Source organism: Lontra canadensis, unplaced genomic scaffold (genome assembly GCF_010015895.1).
Source record: "Lontra canadensis isolate GAN:19392208 unplaced genomic scaffold, GSC_riverotter_1.0 scaffold4, whole genome shotgun sequence".
NCBI lineage: Eukaryota > Metazoa > Chordata > Mammalia > Carnivora > Mustelidae > Lontra > Lontra canadensis.
In genome coordinates, this window is record NW_022630998.1 from 31,179,312 (window position 1) to 31,206,665 (window position 27,354).

Sequence of the window (27,354 nt, forward strand, 5' to 3'; positions counted from 1 at the left end):
ACATATATGTGTATGTTACCTGCAGAACAGGCAGGATAGTGTGATGAGAGAAAGCATGAGCTCCAAAACAGACTTTCCGGGATCTAAATTTGGCTTATCACCTTAGGCAAGTTTCTTAACTTTTCTTGGCCGTTCTTCTTCCCTCTATAAAATCCCTCAAAGGGAGGTTATCTGAGGATTAAATGAATTAGTGTACAAAAAGGATTAGTGTCTGATACATAGCAATCACTCAATAACTGTTAGATAGTAATATCTTAATCATGTATATAATAAATAATAACCACACATATAAATTCATAGAAAGAGATTTTGAAGTTTACTCTCCAAACTGTTGACACTTGCTTTCTCTGGCATTTGGGATTGAGAGTTAGTGGAGGATGTGAGAGGTGACTGGCAGGGACTTAAAAACTCTATTTTATATATATATACATATATATGTATATATATTACTTTAACTGTTAATAATATACTAATGCAAATTTTTACAAAAGTAGACGTGCATTTCTTGTGAAATTTTTAAACTTTTTTTAATTTAAAGAGGAAAAAGAATGGTAAAAATTTATGAATCTCCATGGCTACTTTTGGTGATTTTTCACTCAGTAATCTATGGTTCAGCTGACACTGAAAAGATAAATCAAAGAATTAGGATAACGTGAAGCAGGAGATATAACATTTTCTAGTCATTTCCAAGAAAGATACACAGACAGACAAGTGGCAATAAAAATAGAAAAGACAGAAAAGAAGAGCCTGAATAAAATGAAATAAAGGGAAGAGAATGAAACTGAACACTGATTCATAGACTCTGAATCTAACCATTTGGACAAATCAAAAACACAATCACATTTAAGAGAGGCAGTCAACAAGCATCTCTGACACATTTCCAGTGATGTAGACAACATGTATTCTTAATCTGTTACACCTTATATTCACCAAATAAGGTCCCTCATTGGTCCTACTTGTCTCAACTGAAGCAACATTGAACAAATTCTCTACTGTCTCCTCACCAAGAATGACCCTTGTCTGGTTGGGCCCCGCCCCGTCCAATGTGGGCAGAACGGACTTTCCAACCAGCAGGCTGTTGCAGCTGATCCACATCCAAGGCAAATTACAGCTAAGATTCTTTCCATTCCATGATGCCAACAGGTAGAATGGTTATGACAGTGGGAATGTACAACTACATGACTTCTGACTTTAAATTCTGCTTGGAGAAACAATAGGTATTTGCAGGAAGCAAATACTGAAGTGTGCTCTATGTGGACTCAACCCTTTTATAGGTAACTCGAAGTCTTTCTTTCATTACCTCTTTGTCTTCAGTACAAACCCTTCTGCAGCTCTTCCCCAGAACTTCCCAAGGTGGAGCTCACCACTCCATGTATGGCTCTGCCTCTAATTACTATTTACTGCATTTGCATGTGGGTTTCTTTCTCATTATAATGCCATTAGCATGCAAGGGAGCCTGGTTGCCAGGGCAACCAGGAGTGGTGAATGCACCGCACAGCCTTTAATGAAAATTTAACCCTACTTTGTTTAATTCCCACTGTGTTTTTTGGCTCACTTCACTTTTGTGGTCACAAGAATGAAAATATCCTGCAGTTACCCGTGCTTATGCAGTGCTGCCCCAAGGTCTTGGGAACTTATGTGTGTTCCCCCAAACATACTAACAGTACTTTATATTTTTCGTAAGTAACCTTAACAACTTCCTCTGATAACAGTAAATTCTCCTCCCGATCAACACTGCTCACTCAACACAGTCTTTTGAATATCTAAAATAGTCTAGTTTTCCGCAGATTAAATATTCTCAGGTTTCTCAAATTTGATGTGATTTCTGCAGTCCTTATTCATCTAACTGCCAGCCCCTAAAAACATTCTAAATGAGTTGGTTGAGATCAAATACTACTTCTATAGCATCCTGTCCATCTGGTAACCTTATCAAAAGAAAAAAAAAGATCAATCTGACATGACTTTTTTTAGCCAACCTACAAAAGAATGCTTATTAAAGCTGGGTATAATAATAAGAATGGTTTTCAGGTGATCAAATCAACATTTAATTTAGAAACAAACAAACAAAAAAAACCCAAAACCTCAGTCACAACTAGGAAAAATGAGATGATACTCAGGCTGTACTAAAAAACCTAAAATTGGGGTGCCTGGGTGGCTCAGTCATTAAACATCTGCCTTCTGCTCAGGTCATGATCCTGGAGTCCTGGGATCAAACCCATATCCTCTGGGTCCGGGCTCAATGAGAAGCCTGCTTCTCCCTCTCCCACTCCCCCTGCTTGTGTTCCCTCTCTCACTGTGTCTCTGTCAAATAAATAAATAAAACCTTTAAAAAAATCCTAAAATTAGGTGCAAAAATCCAACTATATACCTATAGGAGCTCTTGCTGAACAGTAATGTCCACTTTTAAGCCACAAGCGCTACAGATGCCTTCAAGTTCATTAGGAAACGAAGTGTGACAGGCTGTCCTATACAGAATTCTTAGAACTCAGTTTGTGACTATGATACTTGCAGAATAAGGTAAGGAGAGCAAGATCAACAGTATTGTAGAACTGTTTCAAGAATGCAAATCTTGTATGAACCAGCAACTAATGGCTACAAAAATCTATTATTTTCTGGTATTGCTGTCTTTTACAAAATGAGGAAAGACAAAATCAGTGGAGCCAGCCACTGAAGTATAGCAACCTGAGGAGTTAGACGCCAATAAGAAACAAGCTCTCACTTCTGATGAAGCAGACCTGGAGAAGAGAACCAACAAGAATGCTACTGTCCAATAAAACCAGCTATGATGATGGAAAACTTTCTTGTGCTGTCCAAAATGATAGGCAGTAGCACTTGGAAGTGTGGCTGCTGTAATCAGAGAACCAAGTTTTTATCGGATATGATTTTACCTAATTTAAATTTCAATTTGAATTGCCACATGTACCTAGTCGCCACCATATGCTAAAGCATAGCTACATAAATGATGGGGTCCTGATGACATCTTAAGATCATATTATATTCATCAACTTACCCCCCAAAAAGCAACTGAAGTGGGGCCCATTGGTAATAACCTAGGAGGAGGCCCTAATACAGCACCCACCATTGACGACATCCTTCACAGAAGAAGGCCCAGGGTGTGCAGTCTGCACTGAGATCAGGGTGGGAGTTCAGAAGGAAATGAGTAGTTAGGATTCCTACAAACTTGAGAAGAAGTAGAGCATAGAGTCAAGTACACAGACTCTAGAGCCGAACTACCCAAATTTATATACCAGCTCTACCATGAATAAGAGTGACCTCAGTTTCCTCACCTATAAAATGGGAATAATAATGAGTACTATTGCCAACCAGTATAAAATTAAACTGAATTAATACATACAGAACACTAAAAATAGAACCTGACACAAAGTAATTACTAGCGAAGTGGGGTTATTTTTCCCCCCAAAATAGGTTTCTCCTTCAAATCTTAACTTATTTTGATCAGTCCCCATGAGTGAATTATAGAAGACTAGAATAACCTATTTCTTTTCCCAGGCCTTTATTCTTCAATACTTTATTTATACACTTATAAATAAAGTTTATAATTTATAATTTTATTTATATATTTGTAATATAAATTATATATTATTTATATATTGATTTATATATTTTATTTATTTATAATTAAGAGACCATCTGACCAGCTATTTTGCTTTGTCCGGTTGAGTCTGGTTCATCATCCTCTTGCCACCTACCCATCCCGCTACTGCTGGCCCATATCTATCCCCACCTCAGTAAGACATGAGATACTGCAGGCTCTGCTCCATCACACATGCCCAGTCGGTAGGTATATTTCCTGATACTTGACCCTCTCCCAGTCCTTGCTTTTTACTCCATTCTCAGAAGTCCCTTATTGAATTTAAGACCTGTCACAGTTAACATTCTTGCCTTGGCTTTCCAGACTGTCATAGGATTCAGTCCACTGCTTCCTAAACTTCTCACATCATGACACACATGAAAATTCATATTTGAACAGTATAATGGAGTAAACTTGAGGGAATCCGGTGGTGTCCATGTGAAACTTAGTGAAAAAAAACCTTAAATACATTTTCTTTATATTACAAAATTATTAGTCAATCCCCATTCCTACCTCTAGCCCCAAGCTGATCTACTTTCTCTCTCTACAGAGACAAGTGAGAGAAATTCCTTTCTCATCACTAACCAGAATTTGGATAATTCAAATCTAAATTGTACTTCAAAATTGCCATCACTTAGCAAATCAAACAGACCTTCCTTTAATCAATAAATGTAACGTGAAAATTTCTTACAATAGTATAAATAAATCATACACCTAAATCCATGATGTAGCTCTTCCCTAACTATACAAGATGTTGCTCTACTTGTCCTAATGATCAGCCTTTACTTTTCAAACTGCGCAACAAACTAAATGCCACAAATCAATCTTCTTTAAGAAGATTTCCAAGGCTAAATTTTTGCACTGAATCCATAAATTTTATCAGTACATGCAAATATATTATCATGAGGTCCTGGCAATTTTCTGTTAGGTTTATTCACTCACCTAATGAAACTGTTTTTTTTCCAAGGCAGAAACTACCTTTTAACAAATCTTCAAAGCAAGAACTGTTTACAGAAAAAGTTTGAATTCTCCTTCTAGTTCATCAACTTTGACAGAACGCTTCTTTGGACACAGACTGCCCTTCAGTACAAAACAGTTGAAAGCTATATTCCAATCCCATTTCTTCATGTGAAGCTGAAAACAGATGTGAATAAAGCAGCTTCAGCTATACATATTCTCCATTTAGACACATCAGACTATGTGAAATTCATGTACAGGCAAACTTTTACAGAAAAGAGCTTCTCTGAGAATAAAATACCATATTATTTGAATCTCTGTGTTTTCAAGACTTAAAAAAAAAAAGATTTTATTTATTTGACAGACAGAGATCATAAGTAGGCAGAGAGGTAGGCAGAGAGAGAGGGGGAAGCAGGCTCTCTGCAGGGAGCCCAATGCAGGGCTTGATCCCAGGACCCTGAGATCATGACCTGAGCCAAAGGCAGAGGCTTTAACCCACTGAGCCACTCAGGCACCCAGTGTTTTCGTGACTTTTAATGGACGGCCATTACATCCTCCTGTCTTCACACTCACTCCAGCAGTATACAAACCCGAGCATGTTTCCATAATACCTTATTTGTTTCAAAGTATGAATTCACCATCTTCAATACTTCATCCCCAATAATTTCTTTTGGTATTGCTTTACAGACAACTGATATTCTTCCCAGCATTTCTCTCTAGGAATTCTAGCTGCACTGGAATTTGGCAGTTTCTAACATGTGTTTGATTTAATAATAATCTGGATTAATGTTTTCTTTGTCATCTGACATATCATCAATGTATTTACAAGTATTATTTGAGAGTACCGCTTTTTCCATCTCTTTTGCTTTATTGACTTCGACATCTAGATTCGCTGGTAAAATGAGGGCTTCTATCCTTGTGTGAGGCAACTTGGCTTTAGCTTTTAAAGGTATGATCTTATAACTGGTTTATTTAGCTTAATCTATATACACTGAAAAAGCTCATTGTTAGAACCAATCTCAAAAAGATTTTTTTTTTTATTCCTTTTGCAAAACTTAAGAATGTTCCAGTCTTTTCCTGCACAGGATGAGTTTTTGTGGTGAGGTGCCAGCCCCGTTTGCTCTGTAGCTTGTCTTCACAATAATTTTTCCTGCCAGTAATGCATTTAGGTTGAGAGGAGAAAGTTACTGAGCACACAACTTCAAGTTTGGAATGATTCTCATTTCATCACCTAACTAGTGACTTCAACTTATTTTTTATGAAGGCTTTCCAGCTTTAATGAAGGTTATCCATTAAGACTGAAAAGTACAGTATCTGTAAAATTTAAATCTTTTTCAAATATAAAGACCTAATGGGGCCTATAGACTTTTCCAACTACAAATATCTATTTACAGGAATAGGGAATCTTCTGTGTTCACTAAAATGTTTTTAAAACAGGGGTGCCTGGGTGGCTCAGTCAGTTAAGCCTCTCCCTTTGGCTCAGGTCATGGTCTCAGGGACCTGGGATCAAGCCCTACATCGGGCTCCCTGCTCAGTGGGAAGTCTGCTTCTCTCTCTCTCCCCCAGCCTGCTGCCCTGCCTTCTTGTTCTCTCTCTCTCTCTCTCCCTGTGTCAAATAAATAAATAAGATCTTTAAGAAAATAAAATGTTTTCAAAACAAATTTCATAAATGTTCAAATAATTCATCATTGATTTTTTTATTCTCAAACTAAAATTTTGACATATTCACAAAATATATAGCATATCAACTGATGTGTGATTAAAAATATTTTCACGAATGTATTTTCTAAAGCTAGAAAGCCTTTTAATGAATAAACCTAATTAAATCACATTCAATCATTACTTGATTTTTAAAAATAAATATTTTTTAATTTCCAAAAACAAATAATAGTTCCAAATCTTTCAAGAATGTAACTTTGGCTAATTATTACCACCAGAAGTAAAAACTAAGTAAATAATAAATCAAGAATAACAAAATCAATGTTTTATTTAGCAACACTCAGTAGCAGAAAATGTAATAAAAGTAATCACAGTATAAATTCTAAGTCAGCAAAATTATAAAATAATGATGATGGTGATAATGATAAATTAAGCCAAAATTAAAATACAAATATTTTACATGTATTAAAAGACAAAATTTTAAAAGATAAAAGCAATCCAAATATCCATCAACAGACAAATGGATAAATAAAACATCATACACACACACACACACACACACATACACACACACACACGGGAATTATTCAGCCTTAAAAAGGAAAAAATCTGAAATGTGGATGAACCTTGAAGACATTATGCTAAGTGAAATAAGCCAGTTATAATAAAACAAATTCTATATGATTCCACTTAAATAAGGTACCTAGAAAAATCAAAATCATAGAAACACAAAAGAAAATGGTGGTTGCCTGAAGCTGGGAGGAAGAGGCAATGGGGACTTGTTCCATGGGAATAGTTTTAGTTTACTAAGATGAAAAAGTTCTGGAGAAGGATGGTGGTGATAGCTATATAATGATGAATGTATTTAATACTACTAAAACTTATATTGAATTGAACCACTTAAAAAGGAGTAAAGATGGTCAATTTTATGTCATGCATTTTCTACCATAATTTTTAAAAATTAATTTAAGTGATTAAAATGGTACATTTTGTCGTATATATATATGCTTACCACAATTATAAAAAATAAAAAATATTACTGATGAGAAGTATATCATAAGCACATAATCAGACACACTGGAATGATTCAAGGTCCAACATTAAGCATAGGTGCTATATGATATGGCTAATACAGAGAACTTTCTGGCCACAGGTGTCACACCAAAGTAACTGCTGAATTTAGGTACTTTACATATAGAGTCATTTAAATAATGCTCATATCTCATTTCAACTACTATAAATTTCTGAATGGGTATATGAGACATTGTTAATGAATTATGACCATTAGTATCTTGAGCCCACTTATAGACTGTTCAAGTATTCAACTTCCAACTTTCTCCCTGATTAGCCTCTTGTCTCTCTCCCAAGCTCAGCATATTATTCCTGGACAATCCTCTGGGTAAACCTCATCCTTAGATCAATCAAGGTTTGGGAGCCCTATTTCCTGAAAGCTATCCCAACTTCCCCTCAAGCACCATGGGCATAAACTCATACCTAGAGGAGCTAGAGAAAAGCTAATTCATTGTAAGCCATCTTACTAGAAGCAGTATCAGGAGCAAGGTAAATTATGTGACCTTCTAATGCTAAACATCTATGACTTAATAACACTTTTATGATTCAAGGTTATATAACACATAAATTTCAGCTTTATATTCTGATTGTCTGTCCAGGTATCAGCTACGAATAACATACGTATCAAAGAGACATCCCTCACCATGATTTTCAGTAGCATTAAAATATGCTGGGTAAAACTGAGAAGTAAACGAAGCTTGCCACTGATGCTCTCCCTTTTCTACCCACACTCTGTTGTCAAGGCCCACAGAGTATCCCATGGTGGTTCGAAGTTTTCCTAACCCTTGAAGAGTGATACACACAACACAGCTCAGCTTTCTCTGTTCTTCACTTTCCTCCACCTAAAACCCTGCCCTAATTTTTAAAAATCTCAATTTGGCAATAGCCTACCTCCATGTGGACACAAATCCTGGTCAGGCCTTCTGATTTTCTTATGAGAATGTCAGTACCAATTCTCACCCAGTGGTCATTAGAGCATATGGACCTGCCCTTAATGGGAAACACAGACTACCTTTATTTCAGGTTCTACTATCCAACCCTTAGCTCATTAAACATTCAATGTCATCGAGTGGTTTTGTTAGGGTCCTGAAATTATAAATGATAGCCTTTTCTTTTTACTCAGATTTGAATACCAAATGCTATGTAATGGGGCAAAGGAACATAAATCAACATTTGAAAATCTCATCCTAGACCAAATGCTTTTCAAACCATCTGTGGTAAAAGATCAGGAATTTTATTTCCAATCTGTCATAGACATGCTTTTGTGAAAAACACTAAAATGAATTACTAGAAAAAAAATGAAATTAAAGAATTCAAAACATATAAAATATAAGTCCCAATTTAAGAAAAAAAAAAGAAAGAAGAAGAAGGAGGAGGAGAAGAAAGTTGTTATTCTTTTAGAGCAGTTTTAAGTTCACAGAAAATTTTAAAGAAAGGTAGAGGTCCTCCCATATACCTCTGCTCCCACATACAGCTTCCCGCATTATCTGTATCGATTTTCAAATTATATTTGACAGACATAATACTACTCTGTCAAATTACTTACAAGTTTCTAAGCACTCATTTTCAATTTCTGCATTTATCTCCTTGCACTGGTACCAATCCAGGGCCACACTTCTGGGTAACACTGACTCTTATCTCAACCCAAATATCCACCTCCACCCTGTCACCAAAGTCAAAAACAATCCTCTCCATAAAAGAACCAGGAAGACACAGAATGGCATATGCTATGAGTAGTGAAAAGCCACTTGGGGTACATACACATCCGCCATCTGTATATTTCTAATTCATGGAGGCCGATCCTTTTTCATAAGGTATTCACCAATCTAATACATTTTAAGGTTTATGAGAGTAACAGGGTATAGAAGTCTCATATATGCCTTGCACTCCGAAAGGGGGTGAGTTAAATCCCCCATTCTGGTTCTTCATTATTTACATAATAAAGATCCATTTAAATGCACATGCACTATGCCCTCCCGACGCCAGCAGGAGGTGAACATGAAGATCTGAGACCAAATTTCTCTGTATGTGTGCAAAGCATGTTTCCATTGTGCAATCACTTTACAAATAAGAAATAAATACTGGGTTTATAAAACTTGGAAGAAAAGGTTTATGGCTTTGACTGTTTTCCATTACTGGAAAATTTACATGCTGAAAAGTAGCAAAAACCAGTGCAAAAGAATAAACAGTGGGTGCACTTCAAGGGCTTCTTTCCTTCAAGGATCAGGAGTAAAATTGGGTTTTATTAGCTGTTTCATTAAGTTTTACTTTGAAGAAAAACAAACAGTGAAGGCATATGTGCAACATCTGATGAAAAAGGATTTTATTCTAAACAGTCTCTGTACAAAACTCATTAATGTAACATTAAATGTGAAGACTTGTCTAGCAATTTTAGGATAATTTTACTCATTTTAGTTTATTTATAATTTCTGACACAGTTTATTTAACATACTCTAATCTTTAAATCACCATGTGTACTAAACTAATATATTAAATCTGTCTTTTCAATGACATTTTGCAATACATATCTACAGCAGCTGTTAAAAGCAATTAGTAGATGAAGATTGTATCACATTTAATTCCTAAAGTAAGATAATATAGCTGGATATTGGTAACTCGGAAAATTCATGAAAGCAAATCAGTTCTTCTTAATCAAACTCCTAATTATAAATACTTTCCTTATACAAAAAGATGCTACAAGCATACTTTTTAAGAAATATTTAAATTTATGTGGTATTATAATCCAATATCTGGAATCTAAGCATCTAATGTATCTAAGTATTCAGTAAAAGTAAATACTTTTTTCCTCAGAATAAATTTAAACATGCTGGATATTCATCATATTCCCCTGGAATATGAGGAAGAATTTACTCAATCACTATTTTTCCATTTGAAGCCTAAACATTGATAAGAAGCAATTTCATTAGTAAGAAAAAAAAAATACATATATTCTAGTTCCATTGCGGGAGTTACATAATAGTGTGAAACTCTGGTATGGAGCAGATTAAAATTCAGCTTCGAACTAAGCGAGCGATTCACAAATTAAACTACAGGTTAGGGGTTAAGGTGGTAGTCTTTGGAAGCGGACACACCTTGGTTCCCATCTTGACCCTGCCTCTTACATAGAGACAATGTAACACCGGCTAGACAAGTCTCCTAACTTCTCTAAGCTTTCTCTATCTCATTTGAGGTAGAAATAATAATAGGTAATTCATAGGGATATTGTGGGGATTAAATCAAATTACTGTATGTAAATAATAGCACAGTGACGATGCCTTCAAAATTGAGTTTCCTTTTTAAAAAAAATTATGACTCATTTTAATCAAAACAATATAACACATAGTTTTAAAAGTCAAACAGCACTAAAATGCATATATATAACAAAAATCAACAGCTCTTTCTTACCCCTCCCCATGCTCTGGTCAGTCTACCTAGAGGCAACCATTTGCAACTTTCCTTGTTACATCTTCTGGCATTCATCTCCAAATTCCACACATTTTATGCATATAGCTTTCCCCTGATAGATCAAATTCAGGGTGACCCTCAAACTAAAAAATCATAATCATTAAAAAATGACTTCTGTTAAACTTATACATCAGAAAGAACATATAGAAGAAACAGACTCTATCTTAGGAACCCATGTAGTCCAAATCAATTGTAACCTGTGATTAAAGGGTTCCTACTCCTCAGAGTACAAATACGCAACTTTTCCCCCAATAACTGCTCTTAACTCTCTTGTGTGGAATCTCCTTTCCCACCTGTTAAGTGTGGCAGATTGACCACATTCATGGCCCCAATTTTTCATGCCTCACTATATCCTTGCCCTTTGGTAGTGCCTTCCCACAATGACTCTGAGCGTGGCCTCCAAGAAAAGTTTAAATATAAGTTTTAAAGAGTGCTTGAGTGTTTCTACTTTCTGCTTATGGACCCCAGCCACCACCATAAGAACAAACTCAGACTAGCCTCCTGGAACATGAAACCAAGTCAAATCATCCCAAATGAGGTCGTCTTAGACAAGCCAGCTCCCACCCACCATGAGCTGACGGTAGACATACACAAGCCCTGCGGACATCAGTTAAGCCTGTCACAGATCAACAGGATGGTCTAGCTAATGCATAAGCTTCTTAGAAATAACAAGTGGTTGCTTTAAACCACTAAGTTTTAAAGTGGTTTATTATGCAGCAATACCTTACTGATACATTAAGGATCCTTAAACAACTCAGTACCACATGCTAACTCATTCGGCGTTCTCAGTTATTAGAACTCTATCCTTCAAACAATTAGAATTCAATCTTCTGGGGTGCCTGGGTGGCTCAGTGGGTTAAAGCCTCTGCCTTCAGCTTGGGTCATGGTCTCAGGGTCCTGGGATCGAGCCCCGCATTGGTGGGGGGGGCGGGGTGTCTCTGCTCAGCGGGGAGCTTGCTTCCCTCTCTCTCTGCCTGCCTCTCTGCCTACTTGTGATCTCTGTCTGTCAAATAAATAAATAAAATCTTTAAAAAAAAAAAAAAAAGAATTCAATCTTCTTATTGTTGTTGTTGCTGTTGTTGCTATTTTGAAGCCTTCAGACTCAAAATCGATTTGAAGCTCTTTTCTCCCTGGTTCAACCCACACTCTACAGCTTGGAATGGAGAAATGAAGCACAGTCCTGCTCAGAGTAACCTGCCATCCCTCACCATTTCTTCCAGGGGCCCATGGCTTGAGAATTGGAAGCAGAAAGGACAGTTATCCCCTTCCTTAACTGGTTGGAGTCACAGTACCCTCTCTGCTGTTTGCTGTTGCTTCTCTGGCTGATACTAACTAGCTGTCAGTGTCCCTGCTTGTGGCAGGCACACAGCTGCCAGCTCCCTGGTGGGGTGATTGTATGGACTCTTCAGAAGATCGTGCAGGGAAACCACCCCCTGGACGTTTACTGATATAGGCAGTGACCATATACCCTCTACCCCTGCAGAGCTGCCTTTACCTCCTGGCTTGAGGACAACAGAAAAATAGACCAAGCCTAGCTACTCTCTGGAGAGAATATATTAAACAGATTAAACATTCCCCCTGTACTATCACTCTCAATTCCATTTAGCCCTGTTTTAGCAGAAAAGGGCAGACCAGCCAGTCTAATGCTAAGCAAATGTTCAACTAGGAAAAGAAATGACCCTCCTTCTGACTTGAGGGCATTCCATACTGTTTATAAATGGTTCCATGGACAAGGAAGGAAGGCTCTGGGAGGGGAAGGAATCATTCCTCATCACAGATTCTGTACTTCTCCTCTGATGAATCCTATTCTCATATTGGGATGGGGTTAGGGATCCCAGTTTTTCAGGAATGGTTCCTCAGAACAATCTCTACAGGCAGGTTTCTGATCCCAGTGGCTAGTAGATTATTCATAACAACCTAAATATAGAAAATTAGTTACTCAGGGTATTTTGTCTTCAGCTTAAGGCCTTAGCTGCAATTCTGGAACAAGATAAAAAGGTCCCACTCAAAACACTGTTACATGGTTATTCTTAAATCTCAAGTATGCATTAAATTCCACTATTCTGCATATCATTATAGAAAAATTCCACTTTTACAGAAATGCCAGTTTTATTAAAAAGACTGCCCTGAAGAGGTTATTTGAATGATACTTATTAACTTTTTATGTAAATTTTATGGTGTTTTCATGGATCCTAATTCACCAATTAAGGGATAAAAGAATATAGGCATTTTTAAAAATTTCTCATAATTTTTCAAATTAAACTTTTCACCTAATAAAGTTCTTCAGACAAACTGTGAATTTTTATTTTTTACAGAAAATCAGGTAATCATTCATTTAACAGATATTTGTTTGTGTGCCTACTTAATACTTGGTGATATTCTCAGTGCATTGGGCATATCGGCAAAGACAACAAAGATCTCTGTCCTCATAGACTAATCTGGGAAAGAGAGACATTAAACAATAAACATAATAAAAAAGTAAATTATAATGCACATTGGAAGGTGAATAGTAGTATGAGAAAAAAAAAACATGGAGTAGGATAAGGGAAGTCAGGAGTGAGGCTGGCAGGTAGGGAGACCAAGCAGTCCAACACATTGTTAATGGTGGTAAGAAGGAGATGTCTTGAGAGAACACATGAAAGAGGAGGGCATGGTGAGATGTGGGCAGTCTGCCATATCTAAAAAAGGAATGGTCTACACAAAGGGGCCAGACAATTTAGAGGCCCCAGGCAGGAATGTTTGTCTAGTGTTTCTCTAGTGTGTTTGAGGAACAGCAAGGAAGCAGTGTGCCTGGATGGTGATGAATGAAAGGAAGGGAAATAGGAGGTGAAGTCAGAAGAGTAATAAGAAAGGTAAGGAAGGAGCAGGTCCCATAGTTTATAGTCTATTATGAATGTTTTTGTGTGGGGCACCTGGGTGGCTCAGTCAGTTGAACATTTGACTTTTGATTTCTGCTCAGGTCATGATCTCAAGGTCCTGGGATCAAAACCCACTTTGGGGCTCTGCACTTAGTGGGGAGTCTGCTAGAGGATTCTCTCTCTCCCTCTCCCACTGCCCTACCCCCTGCTCGGGCTTACACGCAATCGCTCTCTCTCTAAAATAAATAAATAAATGTTTTTAGAAACAAATAAATGTTTCAGCTTTTACCTAGAGTTGAGAAGTAATGCAATATGACTCACATTTTTTTAAAAGATTTTATTTATTTATTTGACAGAGATCACAAGTAGGCAGAGAGGCAGAGAGGAGGAAGCAGGCTCCCCGCTGAGGAGGAAGCAGGCTCCCCGCTGAGCAGAATGCCCGAGGCAGGGCTCGACCCCAGGACCCTGAGATCACGACCCAACCCGAAAGCAGAGGCCCTAACCCACTGAGCCACCCAGGTGCCCCATGACTCACATTTTAAAAGGTAATGTTATACCATCAGAAGGCAAGGGTGGAAGCAGGCAGATAGGAAGGTAATCCTAGTGAAAGTTGATGGTTGTTTACATCAGGGTGATAGCAAGGGGAGATGATGAGAAATGGTCTGATCCTAGCTATTATGAAGGTAGAGGCAACAGGATGACCTAATGGACTGAATGTGGGGTCTGAGAGGAATAGAGAATGTAAGGATAACTCCAGTAGCTTAAACAACTGGGAAGATGGAGTATTATCATTTGAGAGAAGATTAGTTTGGGTGGTAGTGGGTGAGTAAATTTGGGGGTGGGGAGAGATTCAGAGTTTAATTTTGGACATGTTGACTTCAGGATCTAAGAGGAGACATTAAAGTAGAAATGTAAAGTAAGAAGTTGGACTGATGAACCTAGAATTCAAGAGAGAAGTCTGGACAGGGAATATATATTTGGAAGTAATTAGCATTTGATGCAATTTAAATGATGACCTCCATGTTCATGAGAATAGCTAAGAGAATAAGACAGTCCCTGGTGTGATTCCCTCCTGCATGGCTCTCCTGTGGAACAGCAGTCATTTATCTCTGTCTGCCTTCTCTCCCACCTAAGTTCATGCCACCACACCATGGAAGATTTAATGAACATGGACATGAATCCCCTGAGGCCCCAGAACTATCCTTTCAGTTGTGAACCTAAAGACTGACAAATATCATCCCTTTAAGGTGGATAATGATGAAAATGAGCACCAGTTATCTTTAAGAAGGGTCAGTGTAGGGGTTGGTGCAGAGGATGAATTGGACGCAGTTGAAGTGGACACAATGAGTTACAAACGCAGTCCAATTAAAGTCACATTGGCAACTTTGAAGATGTCTGTACAGCCAACGGTTTCCCTTCGGGGCTCTTTAGTAATACCACCTGTGGTCTTACAGTTGAAATGTGGTTCAGGGCCTGTGTGTACTAGCAGACAACGCTTAGTAGCTGTGGAGGAAGATGCAGAGTCAGAAGAAAAGAAGGAAGAAACTCCTTAGTGTATCTGGAAAGCATTCTGCCCCTGGAAGGGGTAGTAAGCGTCCAAAGAAAGAAAATATAACTTGTCGCCAGTGAAGACGATGATGAAGATGATGATAATGATGATGATTTTGATGATGAGAAAACTGAAGAAAAGATTCCAGTAAAGAAATCTATACAAGATACTCCAGCCAAAAATGTACAAAAATCAAACCAGAATGGAAAAGAGTCAAAACCATCAACACCAAGATCAAAAAATCTTTCAAACCACAGGAAAAGACTCCCAAAACACCGAAAGGACCTTGTTCTATAGAAGACATTAAAGCAAAAATGCAAGTAAGTGGTTCTCTTCACAAAGTAGAAGCCAAATTCATCAATCACGTCAAGAATTGTTTCCGGATGACTGACCAAGAGGCCACTGAAGGTCTCTGGCAGAGGAGGAAGTCTCTTCAAGAAAACAGTTTAAACAGTTTGTTAAAATTTTCCATCTTATTTCATTTCTGAAACAGTTGATATCTGGCTGTCCCTTTTATAATGCACAGTGAGAACTTTCTCTTCTATGTCTGATAAATGTCCAGGTTCCATTGCCAAGAATGTGTTGTCTAAAATGCCTGTTTAGTTTTTTAAGCTGGAACTCCACCCTTTGCTTGGTTTTAAATATGTATGGAATGTTATAATAAGACATAGTAGTAGTGGTGGTCAGACAAATGGAATGGTGAGGAGACAAAAATATACATGTGAAATAAACTCAGTATTTTAATAAAGTGAAAAAAGAAAAAAAAAAGAAGAGAGTAAGACATAGCATGGTCACTAATATTATAAGGTTATAGAGAAAAGAAAAACAACAAAGGAGACTGAAAAGGAGTGAAGAGTAATCTAAGAGGTAAACCAAGAGAGTGAAAACACCAAATGTAAAAGTGTAACAAGAACAGAATGATAAATCCTGTCAAAAACTACTAGAGATCAAATAATTTACTAATGAGCTTAGCAGTAATGAACTTAGGGTTCACTGATGACATTACATAATATTGTATCCAATGGTTCATTCCACTAAAAAAGAATTTTGCTATTTAATAAAAATTCTTCTAAAACAAACAGGTTTTTAAACACTACTCAATGACCCCACTTATTTCAAATAATACATTATACAATGAAATGAAATACAATGACATGTATTTATATAAGTAACAAACCTGGAAGAACTCCTTGCAGCTTATATGATTTTAACTCAATTAAACAAATGCATATAGAGTGCTTATCATGCTAAGCACCAAGGATATAGAAGTGAGGATACAGAAACAAAGTGCTGGCAGTCAAGCTTTCAGACTACTATGGGGAATCAGGCAAGTATACAGATAATCACCACATAGAATGGTGCACCAGTTATATGGAAATAGAGAGAAGGGGGCATATCTTAGCTAAACATGAGGGTTAGGGTTGCCTATCTGAAGGAGGTAATGCTTAAATTTAATATGGAAAAAATATCTCCAGTGATATATCTGCAGTGTCTCCAGTACAAGTACGCAATCTCACTAGCAAGTCTGAGGTAGCCATCCCAGTTAGCGCATGCAACCAACCAGCAACATAAACAGAAAAGTAACAGAAAGATCCTAGTAATGAGAGACCCACAGAGGGACTTGAACTCTGCAAACAACCCTGGCTGCCTTCCATCTGCATGTCTTAAGGAAACCAGGCTCTCTTCATGTCCTGGCTGATGGCAGGGCTGCACACGTGCACAGAGGATACGGGAGAAACTAGAAGCCAGGGCAGACTAGAAGCCTGCCTGAAATTGGAATGTGCTCCCGGCCCACATACAGATCCTTCGGGCGGGTGGAAATCTTACTCCACCCTTCATGCTCTGGGTATTGGAACATAACTCTGACCAACCATAGACTATGAAGCTATACATAAATGTAATGTTGAAAGAAAGAAGCAAGACTCAAAAGAGTACATCTTTTTTAGGCATGAGCTGTGTATGCTTAGCTAAGGAGCCAGAGTTACATCCTGAAGTCATGAAGAATCACTGAAGGATTTAACCAGGGTGTAATGGGTTGGCATTTTAGGATGAAGGCAAGTTGGCAGAGGGCAAGATGAGACACAGAGACCAGGAATAACCCCTGAACCAAGACAGTGGCAATGAAAAGGAGAGCAGAGGAGGCAGAGCTGAGTCAATATGAAACATGTTTAAAGCGGGAATAAACTGATGGAATGATCCATTAGGTGTAGGTGCTGAGGAGACAGTGGAATGTAAAAGTCTTCAGGTTCATGGCCTGAGCCAGAAGGATGGTGGAAACACCTACTAAAACAAAGAATTCAAATGAGGAGGTTGAAAGCTGATGAGCTCAGTTTTGATTACACTGAGCTCAGGGTTCACAGAATTCTGAACTGTGAGACTGCTTATGTCATTAAACACAGGACCATAGTGGTCCAGAAACCTGAGTTCTCGCTCCAGTTCTAGCTCAAACTCGGGCAGGTCAGTTGTTATTTTGGTGCCAAAGTCTATCGTTTATTCAAGTTATCTTCACACAAAATGAAGACAATAAGACTGCCCTAAGTGCCCTATATACTTACATGAGTGTCATGAGCATAAAAAGAATGCTATAAAATATGAATACATTTGATTGCTGCTATCACACACAATTTATCTGGAAACTATAACTAATAATATGACCAAAATGAAGCCATAAATATTGGAAAAGAAACCATATTTTCACTATGTCAGATAACATGGAAAGCACCAAATAATTATTTTTAAAAGTACTAGAGGTAGAAGACAGTTCATTTAGGTAACCAGTTCCAAAACTACCTAGCAAAATCAATCTTTAAAGTGAAAACTTGGGATGCCTGGGTGGCTCAGTCAGTTAAGTAACTGCCTTTGGTTCAGGTCATGATCTCAGGATCCTGGGATGGAGTCCCACATCAGGCTCCTTGCTCAGCGGGGAGTCTGCTTCTCCCTCGGCCTGCCACTCCCTCTGCCTGCCACTTCCCCTGCTTGTGCACTTTCTCTCTCTCTCTCTCTCTCCCTCTGACAAATAAAGAAATAAAATTTAACAAAGTGAAAACTTATTGAGGCGCCTGGGTGGCTTAGTCGGTTAACCAACCAACTCCTGATTTTGTCTCAGGTCATAATATCAGGGTTGTGAGATCGAGCCCTGCTTTGGGCTCCATGCTGGGCATGGATTCCACCTGAGATTCTCTCTGTCCCTTGAGATTCCCTCTGCTCCTCTGGCCTGAGCATCCCCTCTCTCCCTCTCTTAGAAAAAAAAAAAAAAAAAAAAAAGATTAAATTTAAAAAAATAAAGTGAAAACTTGTTTTCCTAAAAGGTAAGACAGTGTTATAGATATGTAATTACACTCCAAATTTATAAATTTTAAGATAATATTCATTAAAAATACCAAATGGAAATAGACATATGAGGGAAATTCATCAAAACAACTACAACTCTACTAGGGTACTATGATTTTTGATAATTTTTCCCTATATTTTTACAAATATCCATGATCATAATAATATTGTCTGTAGCTGAAGGCCTTTCCCAAGGCTTTGGAAATAAGCATTTTTCAAGTTCAAGTTTCAAGTTAAAAATAACCCATAATAGGTAGAGCACATAGGTGAATTATTTAATGAGAGAGAATGGCTCCCCAGCCAGCAAGATTTGACTGTAATCTGATAGCAACCAAAAGAGAGACTGGCCAATCATTAAAATTTAAAAAGAGAGAGAGAGGAAGAGAGAGAAAGAGAGAGAGAGATATCAGTGAAGGAAACATTGGCAGTGTCCACTGGACAGTTCAAGCAAGAGATTCTTACCCTATAAACCTAAAATTGCAATTTCTTCTCAATGGTAAGACTACCCCTATTACAGAGCAAGAGGTATGCCACTCTCAGATTATGTCATTAAATATCTCAGTATTACAACTACACATGAGAATTTGTACTTATTCTATGTTCATACAATTGTGATTGGCCCATCTACGAAGCAAAAATGAATCATCATGACAGGAGCATTCCAGTTCACTTGACAATTTTATTAGTTATAAATTAATAAATTAGACTCTATATACTCTCTGTCTCTCTCTCTCTCTCTCTCTCTGTCTCCCTCTCTATCCCCCTCTTTCTCTCTCTCTCTCTCTCTCTCTTCTTCTCTCTCTCTCCTCTTTCTTTCTCTCTCCTCTCTCTCTCTCTCTATATATATATAAACTTTAGAACTCAAGGGTAAGATGATACTGGGCTTCATAAACTCACCACTGTAAAGATAACTCTCCACAAGGCTTTTTGAAATACAGCCTGTCACCCTGCCCAGGAAACCCAAACATTACTGTTAGCCAAGAATGTGATTTTAATTGTTAAGCATGCAAAATTACTACCATTATTTAAATTTTTAATTTATAAATTTGTAAAGTATTATAGCTTTTCTTTCTCTGATACTCTTGATAATCTTTAAAAGTGATACTCAAAAATATTTAACTCACAAGTGATATAACCTACTCTTGTTGAAATGATTGCTTAAGATTTGCATATGCTTAAGTGACAAATCATATCATAACACACAATAAATTATGAATGAAAAATCTAGTGTAACTGACTATGATTCAATGTTTATTAGAAAAACACAGCATGCTGTTCCAAGTGCATTTTTCTCCTAATCTCCAAAAATACACTAAAAACAATCTACTTTGGTCTAATCAAGAGACTATATCAATACAATATATTTAATCTTTATCTAGTGACATTTGGGCCCAGAAATAATATTTCATTAACTCACAGTGGATGGCTTAAACAAATACAGCATTATGCCAATATTTAATAGAAGTAACATGCTCACAACTTCCCTAAAAATGATTATTAATATAGTGATATATAATTTTTAAATAAGCTAGAAGAAAAAGAAAAGTTAACCAAAAATTAAGTATTAACCAACAAAGGTATTTATTTGTTACTCACATAAAGAAACATGATATCTAAGAAACGTATGAAAAACATCTATTTCTTTTAGTAAACCTTAAAATTGTCATTTAACTTTAGCAAAGAACCTATCAAAACATACTATGTATGCAGAGATTAAAAAATGGATGTTTAACATTTCATTTTTGAAATAAAAATCATTAATTCCAACAATTCAATATATAAATATCACTAACGCGAATGGGTAGGCAAAGTAACTGTACTTAAAATACTAATTCCATTATTTACTCCTTATTTTGATTATGTTTCTGATAGAAATACCTAGTTGGGTTTATAGATTATCAGCAAATTTGAGACATGGTCAAGAACTAGTCTTCTGAGATATACATGGAAAGCATTTTTAATCCTCTTTAATAATAGTGTGTTTTAGAAATAAAAGAAGTAAAATCTCTTAACAGAATGAGGCTATGCAATTCAGGATTCCTCATCTAACAGAAATTCAATCCCAATTCTCTGTTTAGCTCTCTACTTCATAAAACCCAAATCAAAATTTATAGAAATAATAGATAAACTTGGAAGACATTAAGCTAAGTGAAAGAAGCCAGTCACTAAAAGATAAATGCTGTATGATTCCACTTATATGAGATACCTAGAATAATCAAATTCAGAGAGAGAGTAAATAGAATGGTGATTGCCAGCAGCTGAGAGGAGGGGCCAATGGGAATACCCTTTAGTATTTAATGGGTACAGAGTTTTGTTTTGTTTTGTTTTAATGTATTTGTTTGACAGAGAGAGAGAGATCACAAGTGGGGGGGGGCATGGGGGGAGGGGAAGCAGGCTCCCCGCTGAGCAGAGAGCCTGATGCCAGGCTCCATCCCAGGACCATGAGATCATGACCTGAGCTGAAGGCAGAGGCTTAACCCACTGAGCCACCCAGGCTCCCCTAATGGGTACAAAGTTTTAATTTTGCAATATGAAAAGAGTTCTGGGACTTGGTTGTATTCACAGTAAGAATGTACTTAACTCTATTGAAATGCACACTTAAAAATGGTTAAGATGGTAAATTACATGTTGTTATGTGTATTTTACCAGAATTTTAAAGATTTTTATCTATTTGTTTATCTGAGAGAGAGTGTGCATGATTGGGGGAAGAGGCAGAGGGAAAGGAATAAGCACACACCTGAGTGGGGAGCTCCATGCCAGGCTAGATCCCAGGAGCCCCAAGATCATGACCTGAGCCAAAGTAAGACAATTAGCCAACTGAGCTACCCAGACACCCAACCATAATTTTTTTAAAAATTTAAAAATTGTAAAAATTTAAAAAAAAACATAGAAATAATATGTCTTTGTATCTTTTCCTGAGTTTATTCATTACTTTTAGTATATAATGAGAAATAAATTTAGAGTGCACTTGAAGTGCCAATAATTTTAAGACAGGAAAAAAGAAAGCCAAGTTAATTATATTGAGATATGTTTTGTCACTTTATATACGCTAGTGAAGCTTTAAAACAGTATGTACCTGGCTGTGAGTTGATAATTGTGGGAGCTAGGTGATGGGCACATATGAATTCATTATACCATTCTCTTTACTTTCATACATTTGAAATTTTTTTATAAGACATTTAAAATAAAACAAGCTGTGCAAATAAGCAAAGTATGAAATTCAGGAGGGCAGCAAGATTGATGGGAATGGCAACCTGGGTTTTCTACCAAGATAGTGTTAAAGGATGGAATAAAGTAAAATATTGACATATTTTATCATCTATTTTTAAAAATATGAATTTGATGTAATTAGAATAATGGTGAGGGGGTTTTTAGGAAAAGCAACGTGCATTTAACCAGAAAGACTACTGAAAGGAAAGAATTTAAAAATCAACTTAAATTTCTAAGAATAAAATGAAATTGTAAAGTTTTACTCTATCTAAATTAGGAAATAAGCCCTTTCGATCAGCTGTTCCTAAGCTGTAAAGAAAGTAATCAAAATATTTCTGGTGTGTTGCTATGTAAAAAGTATGCTAAAGTACCAAATTCAAACCTATACACACATCACCCATATTCAATACATAACAAGATTTTTGCCACATTTGCTTCTTCTACCCCTGATTTGTCTTTTATTTTGTTAAGCTAAATTGGTGTCATCTTATACTTTATTCCATAATCAAATATCCCTAATTGTGTTTCAAAAGGTCCTTTTATAGTTGATTTGTTTGACTTGGGATCCAAATAAGGTTCACAAGTTACATTAGGATATGTCTCTTGAATTTCTTTTAATCTAGAGTAGTGCTGCTTAAAATATGGTCTGAACTGTTGTCAGTTCAAGAACTAATTGTTGTCAATCCAAAAACTGTCACTGGTGCTCAAACTCTTTGTTATAGGTCAATAAGATAAATTCAGGTAAGATAAAGTCAGAAAGGAAAAGTAAGGATTTAGATACCTTTTTTTTTTTTTTCTTTTTTAGAGAGTGGTGTGAGGGGCAGAAGCAGAGGGAGAGGGAAGGAGAGAATGTAAAGCAGGCTCCATGCTCAGCATGGTGCCCAACATGGGATTCAATCTCATGACCCTGAGATCATGACCTGAGCTGAAAGAGTTGGATGCTCAACTGACCTAGCCACCTAAGCACCCCCCAAAAAGGGTACTTTAAAAACAAAACAAGCTTGGTCTTCAATACCAGATAGTTAGAGATGCAATCCTCTCCTCACTTCTTTACCGAACCATTAACTTTTTAAGGAAATTGAGTCAGTTGCCCTTTAGATTTCTTTATTCTCTATTTGTTTCCTGTGGTGTCAATTAACTTGGTTCTCCATCACTTGACTTTCTTAATTGATTCTATTCAGGTTCAATATTTTGGGCAAGAATATTTCATGGATTGTGCTCTGCGATTCAAATTATAAAACTTCAGCAAGTATATAATATCTGGATGTACTATTTTTAGTAATGCCATAGTAATGCCATGATTAATCACTAGGGTTCAGGTGATGATAGCTCAATCCCTCCTTTGTAAATTCCCCATTAACCCTTCACCTAATAATTTCATCCACTGATTACTGCCACCTAATTCATTTCATTATGGACTGAAAAGTAGTGATTTTCTAATTCTACCATCCTTTCTACATTTATCAGATGGAATTTTGGGGGGGAAAGTTTCCTTATCAAATTAGTCTATTTAGTTAACATGAAATACAGATAATACAGTAAAGGTAAGATAAATGCTTATTTCTTTCTTTTTGATTAATAATTTCAAAACAAAAATATTCAGTGAGTTAGGTTTGGAGACTCTCCTATTCCACTCTCCCCCGTGTTTGTTCATTCTCTCTCTCTCTCTCTCTCTCTCTAAATATTGTATTTCAGAGGTGGCTGAAATGGATGTCTCAGTCAGTTAAGTGGCTGCTCAGGTCCTGATCTCAGGGTCCTGGGATCAAGCCCCAGGTCAGGTGCCCTGCTCAGCAGGAAGCCTGCTTCTCCCTCTCCCTCTGCCCCTCCCCACCGATCCCACCCTGGACTCGAGTACGCAGGAGTGTGTGCGCATCCGCTCACTCTCTCTAAAATAAATAAATAAAATCTGGGGGAAAAAATGCCTTCATTGCATACATTCGTTGTTGTTTGCCATCTTTTGCTCTTCCTCTCATCCTGGAGGACCCAGAATAATACACTAAAGACCAGCACTGTATATTTGGTGGTAAATAGATTTTTACAGAGTTTTCTGAAAATTTAACTACAATTTCATTTATAGCATTATTTCTAAAATAAAAGACTGAAAAACTTCAAACAACCAGCTAAAAATCATAACCATAATATGGCTTTCCATATGCCAGAGACTGTGCTAACCTCTTTGAATGTAAATCCCATTTAATCTACACAACTACCATACTATATGGTGGGTATTACTTTTATTCCTATTTTATAGATTAAAAAAAATGAAGTTTAGAAACTTTAAGAAGTCTGTCCAAAATCCAGCTTGTAAATGGTAGAGCAAGGATTTGTAGCCATGTCTAACTCTGAAGTCCATACTCTTAACGAATATCTTTAATATCTAAAAGACCATTATGTTAAACAATGGCCTTCAACAAGAGTATGTCACCTTCCTGAGAGGTATTTATAAACAAACCTGAAGGTCTGAGTACTCTTTAAAGGAGGCTCTATATAAAGGGATAAATAAGATCCTTTTTAAAAATAACTGTGAGAAAAAAAATAATAGATAACTTTCAGGGGCAGAGGGAGGCATTATAAAGGTATAAAAGCAACCTCTTGGGGGTAATGGGTATGATCACCCTCTTGACTATAACGAGGGTTCATCGGCTTCACTTACGCACAGCTTATTGTTTCCCAATTTTACCTCAAGACTACTATTTTTTTGATAAAATAAAAACAAATTTCTGGAGTCTATAAAGTAAAACAACAGTGTAAGTATTCTCTCCAAACAGTCCCACAAAAGACTGAGATAAAGACTGAATGAAGGTCTGAAGGAAAAAAACCAAGTGACTGATTCAGAATTTCCTTCATAAAAGTGGGACAGCACTGCAGATATTAAGTGGCAAAAATACTAACCTACCAAAATTCACAAGAGAGGTATCTGCTTTGCCGAGAGCCCCCTTTACTAATTCAGATCAGCAACATGCACTGAAGTAGGGCTGGGCAAGAAACCACAGTCATACCACACACATACCCAATAACAGAATGTAAATCACCACACATATCCCACATATTATTCATCAGTAGCATGTTGGGTTTGGTTCTGTTTCTGAAAAATGTTTTTTAAGTAGTTGCCAATATCTGAAAATTTACTTTTCTTGAAAGGTCTGGTAACCTCTGTGTCACATTCCCAACCTGGCAAGAGAACAAACACTCTGCTGGGCACAGGCCTTAGGACTCAGGGTCCAGATTATCTTGTACCTGGCAGCTTGATCCATTTATGTTACAAATACCAGGACTCCAGGGCTTTTGAGTCTGTAGTCCTTGACCTAAGGTTACAAAGATTTTCTCTAAACAGTGTTCTGTTTTGTTTTGGTACTATCTATGGGCTCACCTCCACATTAAAAAACAAACAACAAAACAAACAAACAACAAAAAAAACCTGCCCTTAATTAGAGGTGCAATTCTAACTCTGAAGGGTAGGTAACTTTCCTAACTGAGCAGGCAATGGCAACGAACAAGAAGCCAATGACAGCCATACCCCACCCCTGAAACAGAGGACAGACAAGAATAAAAGCAAATCCTGGAAACTAGTTCTTGGCACACTAGTTTCAACAAATTCACAGAAGACATTTCTAACAGATATAATATTATCATGAATCTCCCTCCTGGAGACCCTTCCCAGCATTCCCCAACAAACGTGTGTGTGTGTGTGTGTGTGTGTGTGTGTGTGTTTGTGCATGTGCGTGGAAATGCACTCATGCACATACACTTACACACACACACAGTCCCATCTCCCTCCCTAACCTTTTCCTCCCCCATTCTACTAGGTCACTGAAATAGTAGCTAGAGCATCTATTATTCTACTTCTAGCTTAAGACAAGAAAATTTCTTTTTTAAAATTTATTTTTAAAAAAAAATTTGTGGAAAGGAAAGGAAAAGTTTCTCAGGATTAACCATACAAATTATTACAGATCAAATGGGATCAGAAACCTACATTTATCCAATGAATAAACAGCCAAATTTTAAAGAAATCATCTATCAGAAATATGATATTAAAGTCAGGATGGGGACACCTGGGTGGCTCAGCCGGTTAAGCAGCTGCCTTCAGCTCAGGTTAGGACTCTAAGGTCCTGGGATCAAGTGCCACAGCAGTCTCCCTGCTCAGCAGGGAGCCTGTTTCTCCCTCTGTCTGTCACTCCCTCTCCTTGTGTGCTCTCTCTCTATCTCTGATTATAAATAAATAAATAAAGTCAGGATGAAGAAAATAAAAGATGAATAAAGATGAATAAACACTCAAACACAATAGCAATCAAAATTATAAAACACTCAGGAAAAAGATTAATAAAAGGTGCTAATAATAAAATCATGTTATCCCAGAGCAGGAGATGCCTTATGAACTGTCCAGTCACGAACTTAAAGAGTGGGGCTGGCGTCTCTCATGATATTCCCCCACTCCCGTCCCATGAAAGCTTAGCTGGCACATGACCCAAAGGGAAATCATGGCTTCTCTCTCTGGTGACACTGTGGATCGGGTCAAGAACTGCATTTCCCTGGCCTACTTCTGAATCATAGGAATCAGCCCTAAAGTATTCACATTTCTCAGAGTTCATATAGCAAACAGAGCCAATAATCACAAAAATTGGGAATCACCACTTTTTTTAGGTATCAGATTAAGAAATCAAGTAGAGAAAATTTATCCTATCAGAAAATTATCTCGAGGAGCTTTTGACAGAGAAACCTTACTAAGTATAATCCATACTAAGTATATGTGTAGAAATAGATGAGTCCATAGACCTTTTACATCATCATTACTGAATAGAACCAAAGAAAGAATGCTTTGGAATGTGTTTACATCATTAAGAAATTTTCAATTAATTCATTCCTCAATATTTCAGACTTTGTGATTGTTTGACTCTGGTTTGGTTTTCAGGATTATCTTTCCACTCTCTGGACAAAAGCACTTTCCTAAGAAAATAAATAATGTAAATAAATGGTTTGAAGCACCACAGAAGCATCTGTTTACATTCAGATAATTAATATGCTAAGCATTCTTATCTATTAAATTAAAGGAGGTCACCTAAGGACTTTTCTAGATAATACTTCATTAGCCCAATTATAATGAGTATATATAGTTGAAACAGTAAAATGGACATCTGTTTTAAAACAATCTTCAATTTAAGCCTTTTACTAAATCAAACTAGCTTTCATGCATTAGTTTAAATTACTGAGGCTTTATACAGCCAAAGAAAAAAACAACACTTTATTAAAATAGAAAATAAAAGTTTCTGTTCTTACCTTCGAAGTTCTCCATTCCCAACCATCATTTATCTGCTGTGAATGTTTAATGAATTCTGCACAAAAGTGCTGGAATGTTTTTTCTCCAAAGAAGTCATCTTCTTCCATACTAAATGATAACTGTAATATAAAAACTAAGTGTAAGTATGAGCTGTAGAATGAATGCTAAAAGGAATTCTGCTAAATCACTTACTTCTTTAAACAAACCAAAATTTGAGACAAAGAATGGGAAATATCCTCAGAGCCATTCCAAAAAAGCACTATGTTTCCTTCCTTCTTACCCTATCCCCATTTTTTAATCAGAAAGAAAATGTGGTCAACATGAAAACTTAAAACCTAGATTTCTAACAAATACACATCTATGATTCAAAAAGTTAAATCTGTCCATA

The 27,354-nt window shown here is 36.9% G+C and overlaps 1 protein-coding gene and 1 pseudogene across 7 annotated transcripts in view; one reads left to right on the plus strand and one right to left on the minus strand.

The window, feature by feature from the left end:
* The window catches only part of ATG10 (autophagy related 10), a 306,219-nt gene that overhangs the window by 181,570 nt on the left and 97,295 nt on the right, over positions 1-27,354 (minus strand). For all 7 annotated transcript variants that reach the window (XM_032847333.1, XM_032847317.1, XM_032847308.1 and 4 more), the window contains one exon: positions 26,966-27,085. In XM_032847333.1, the coding sequence (XP_032703224.1) occupies positions 26,966-27,073 (108 nt within the window). In that variant the 5' untranslated portion in view covers positions 27,074-27,085. The remainder of the gene's footprint in view (positions 1-26,965; positions 27,086-27,354) is intronic.
* On the plus strand, positions 14,753-15,887 carry LOC116860935 (annotated as a pseudogene).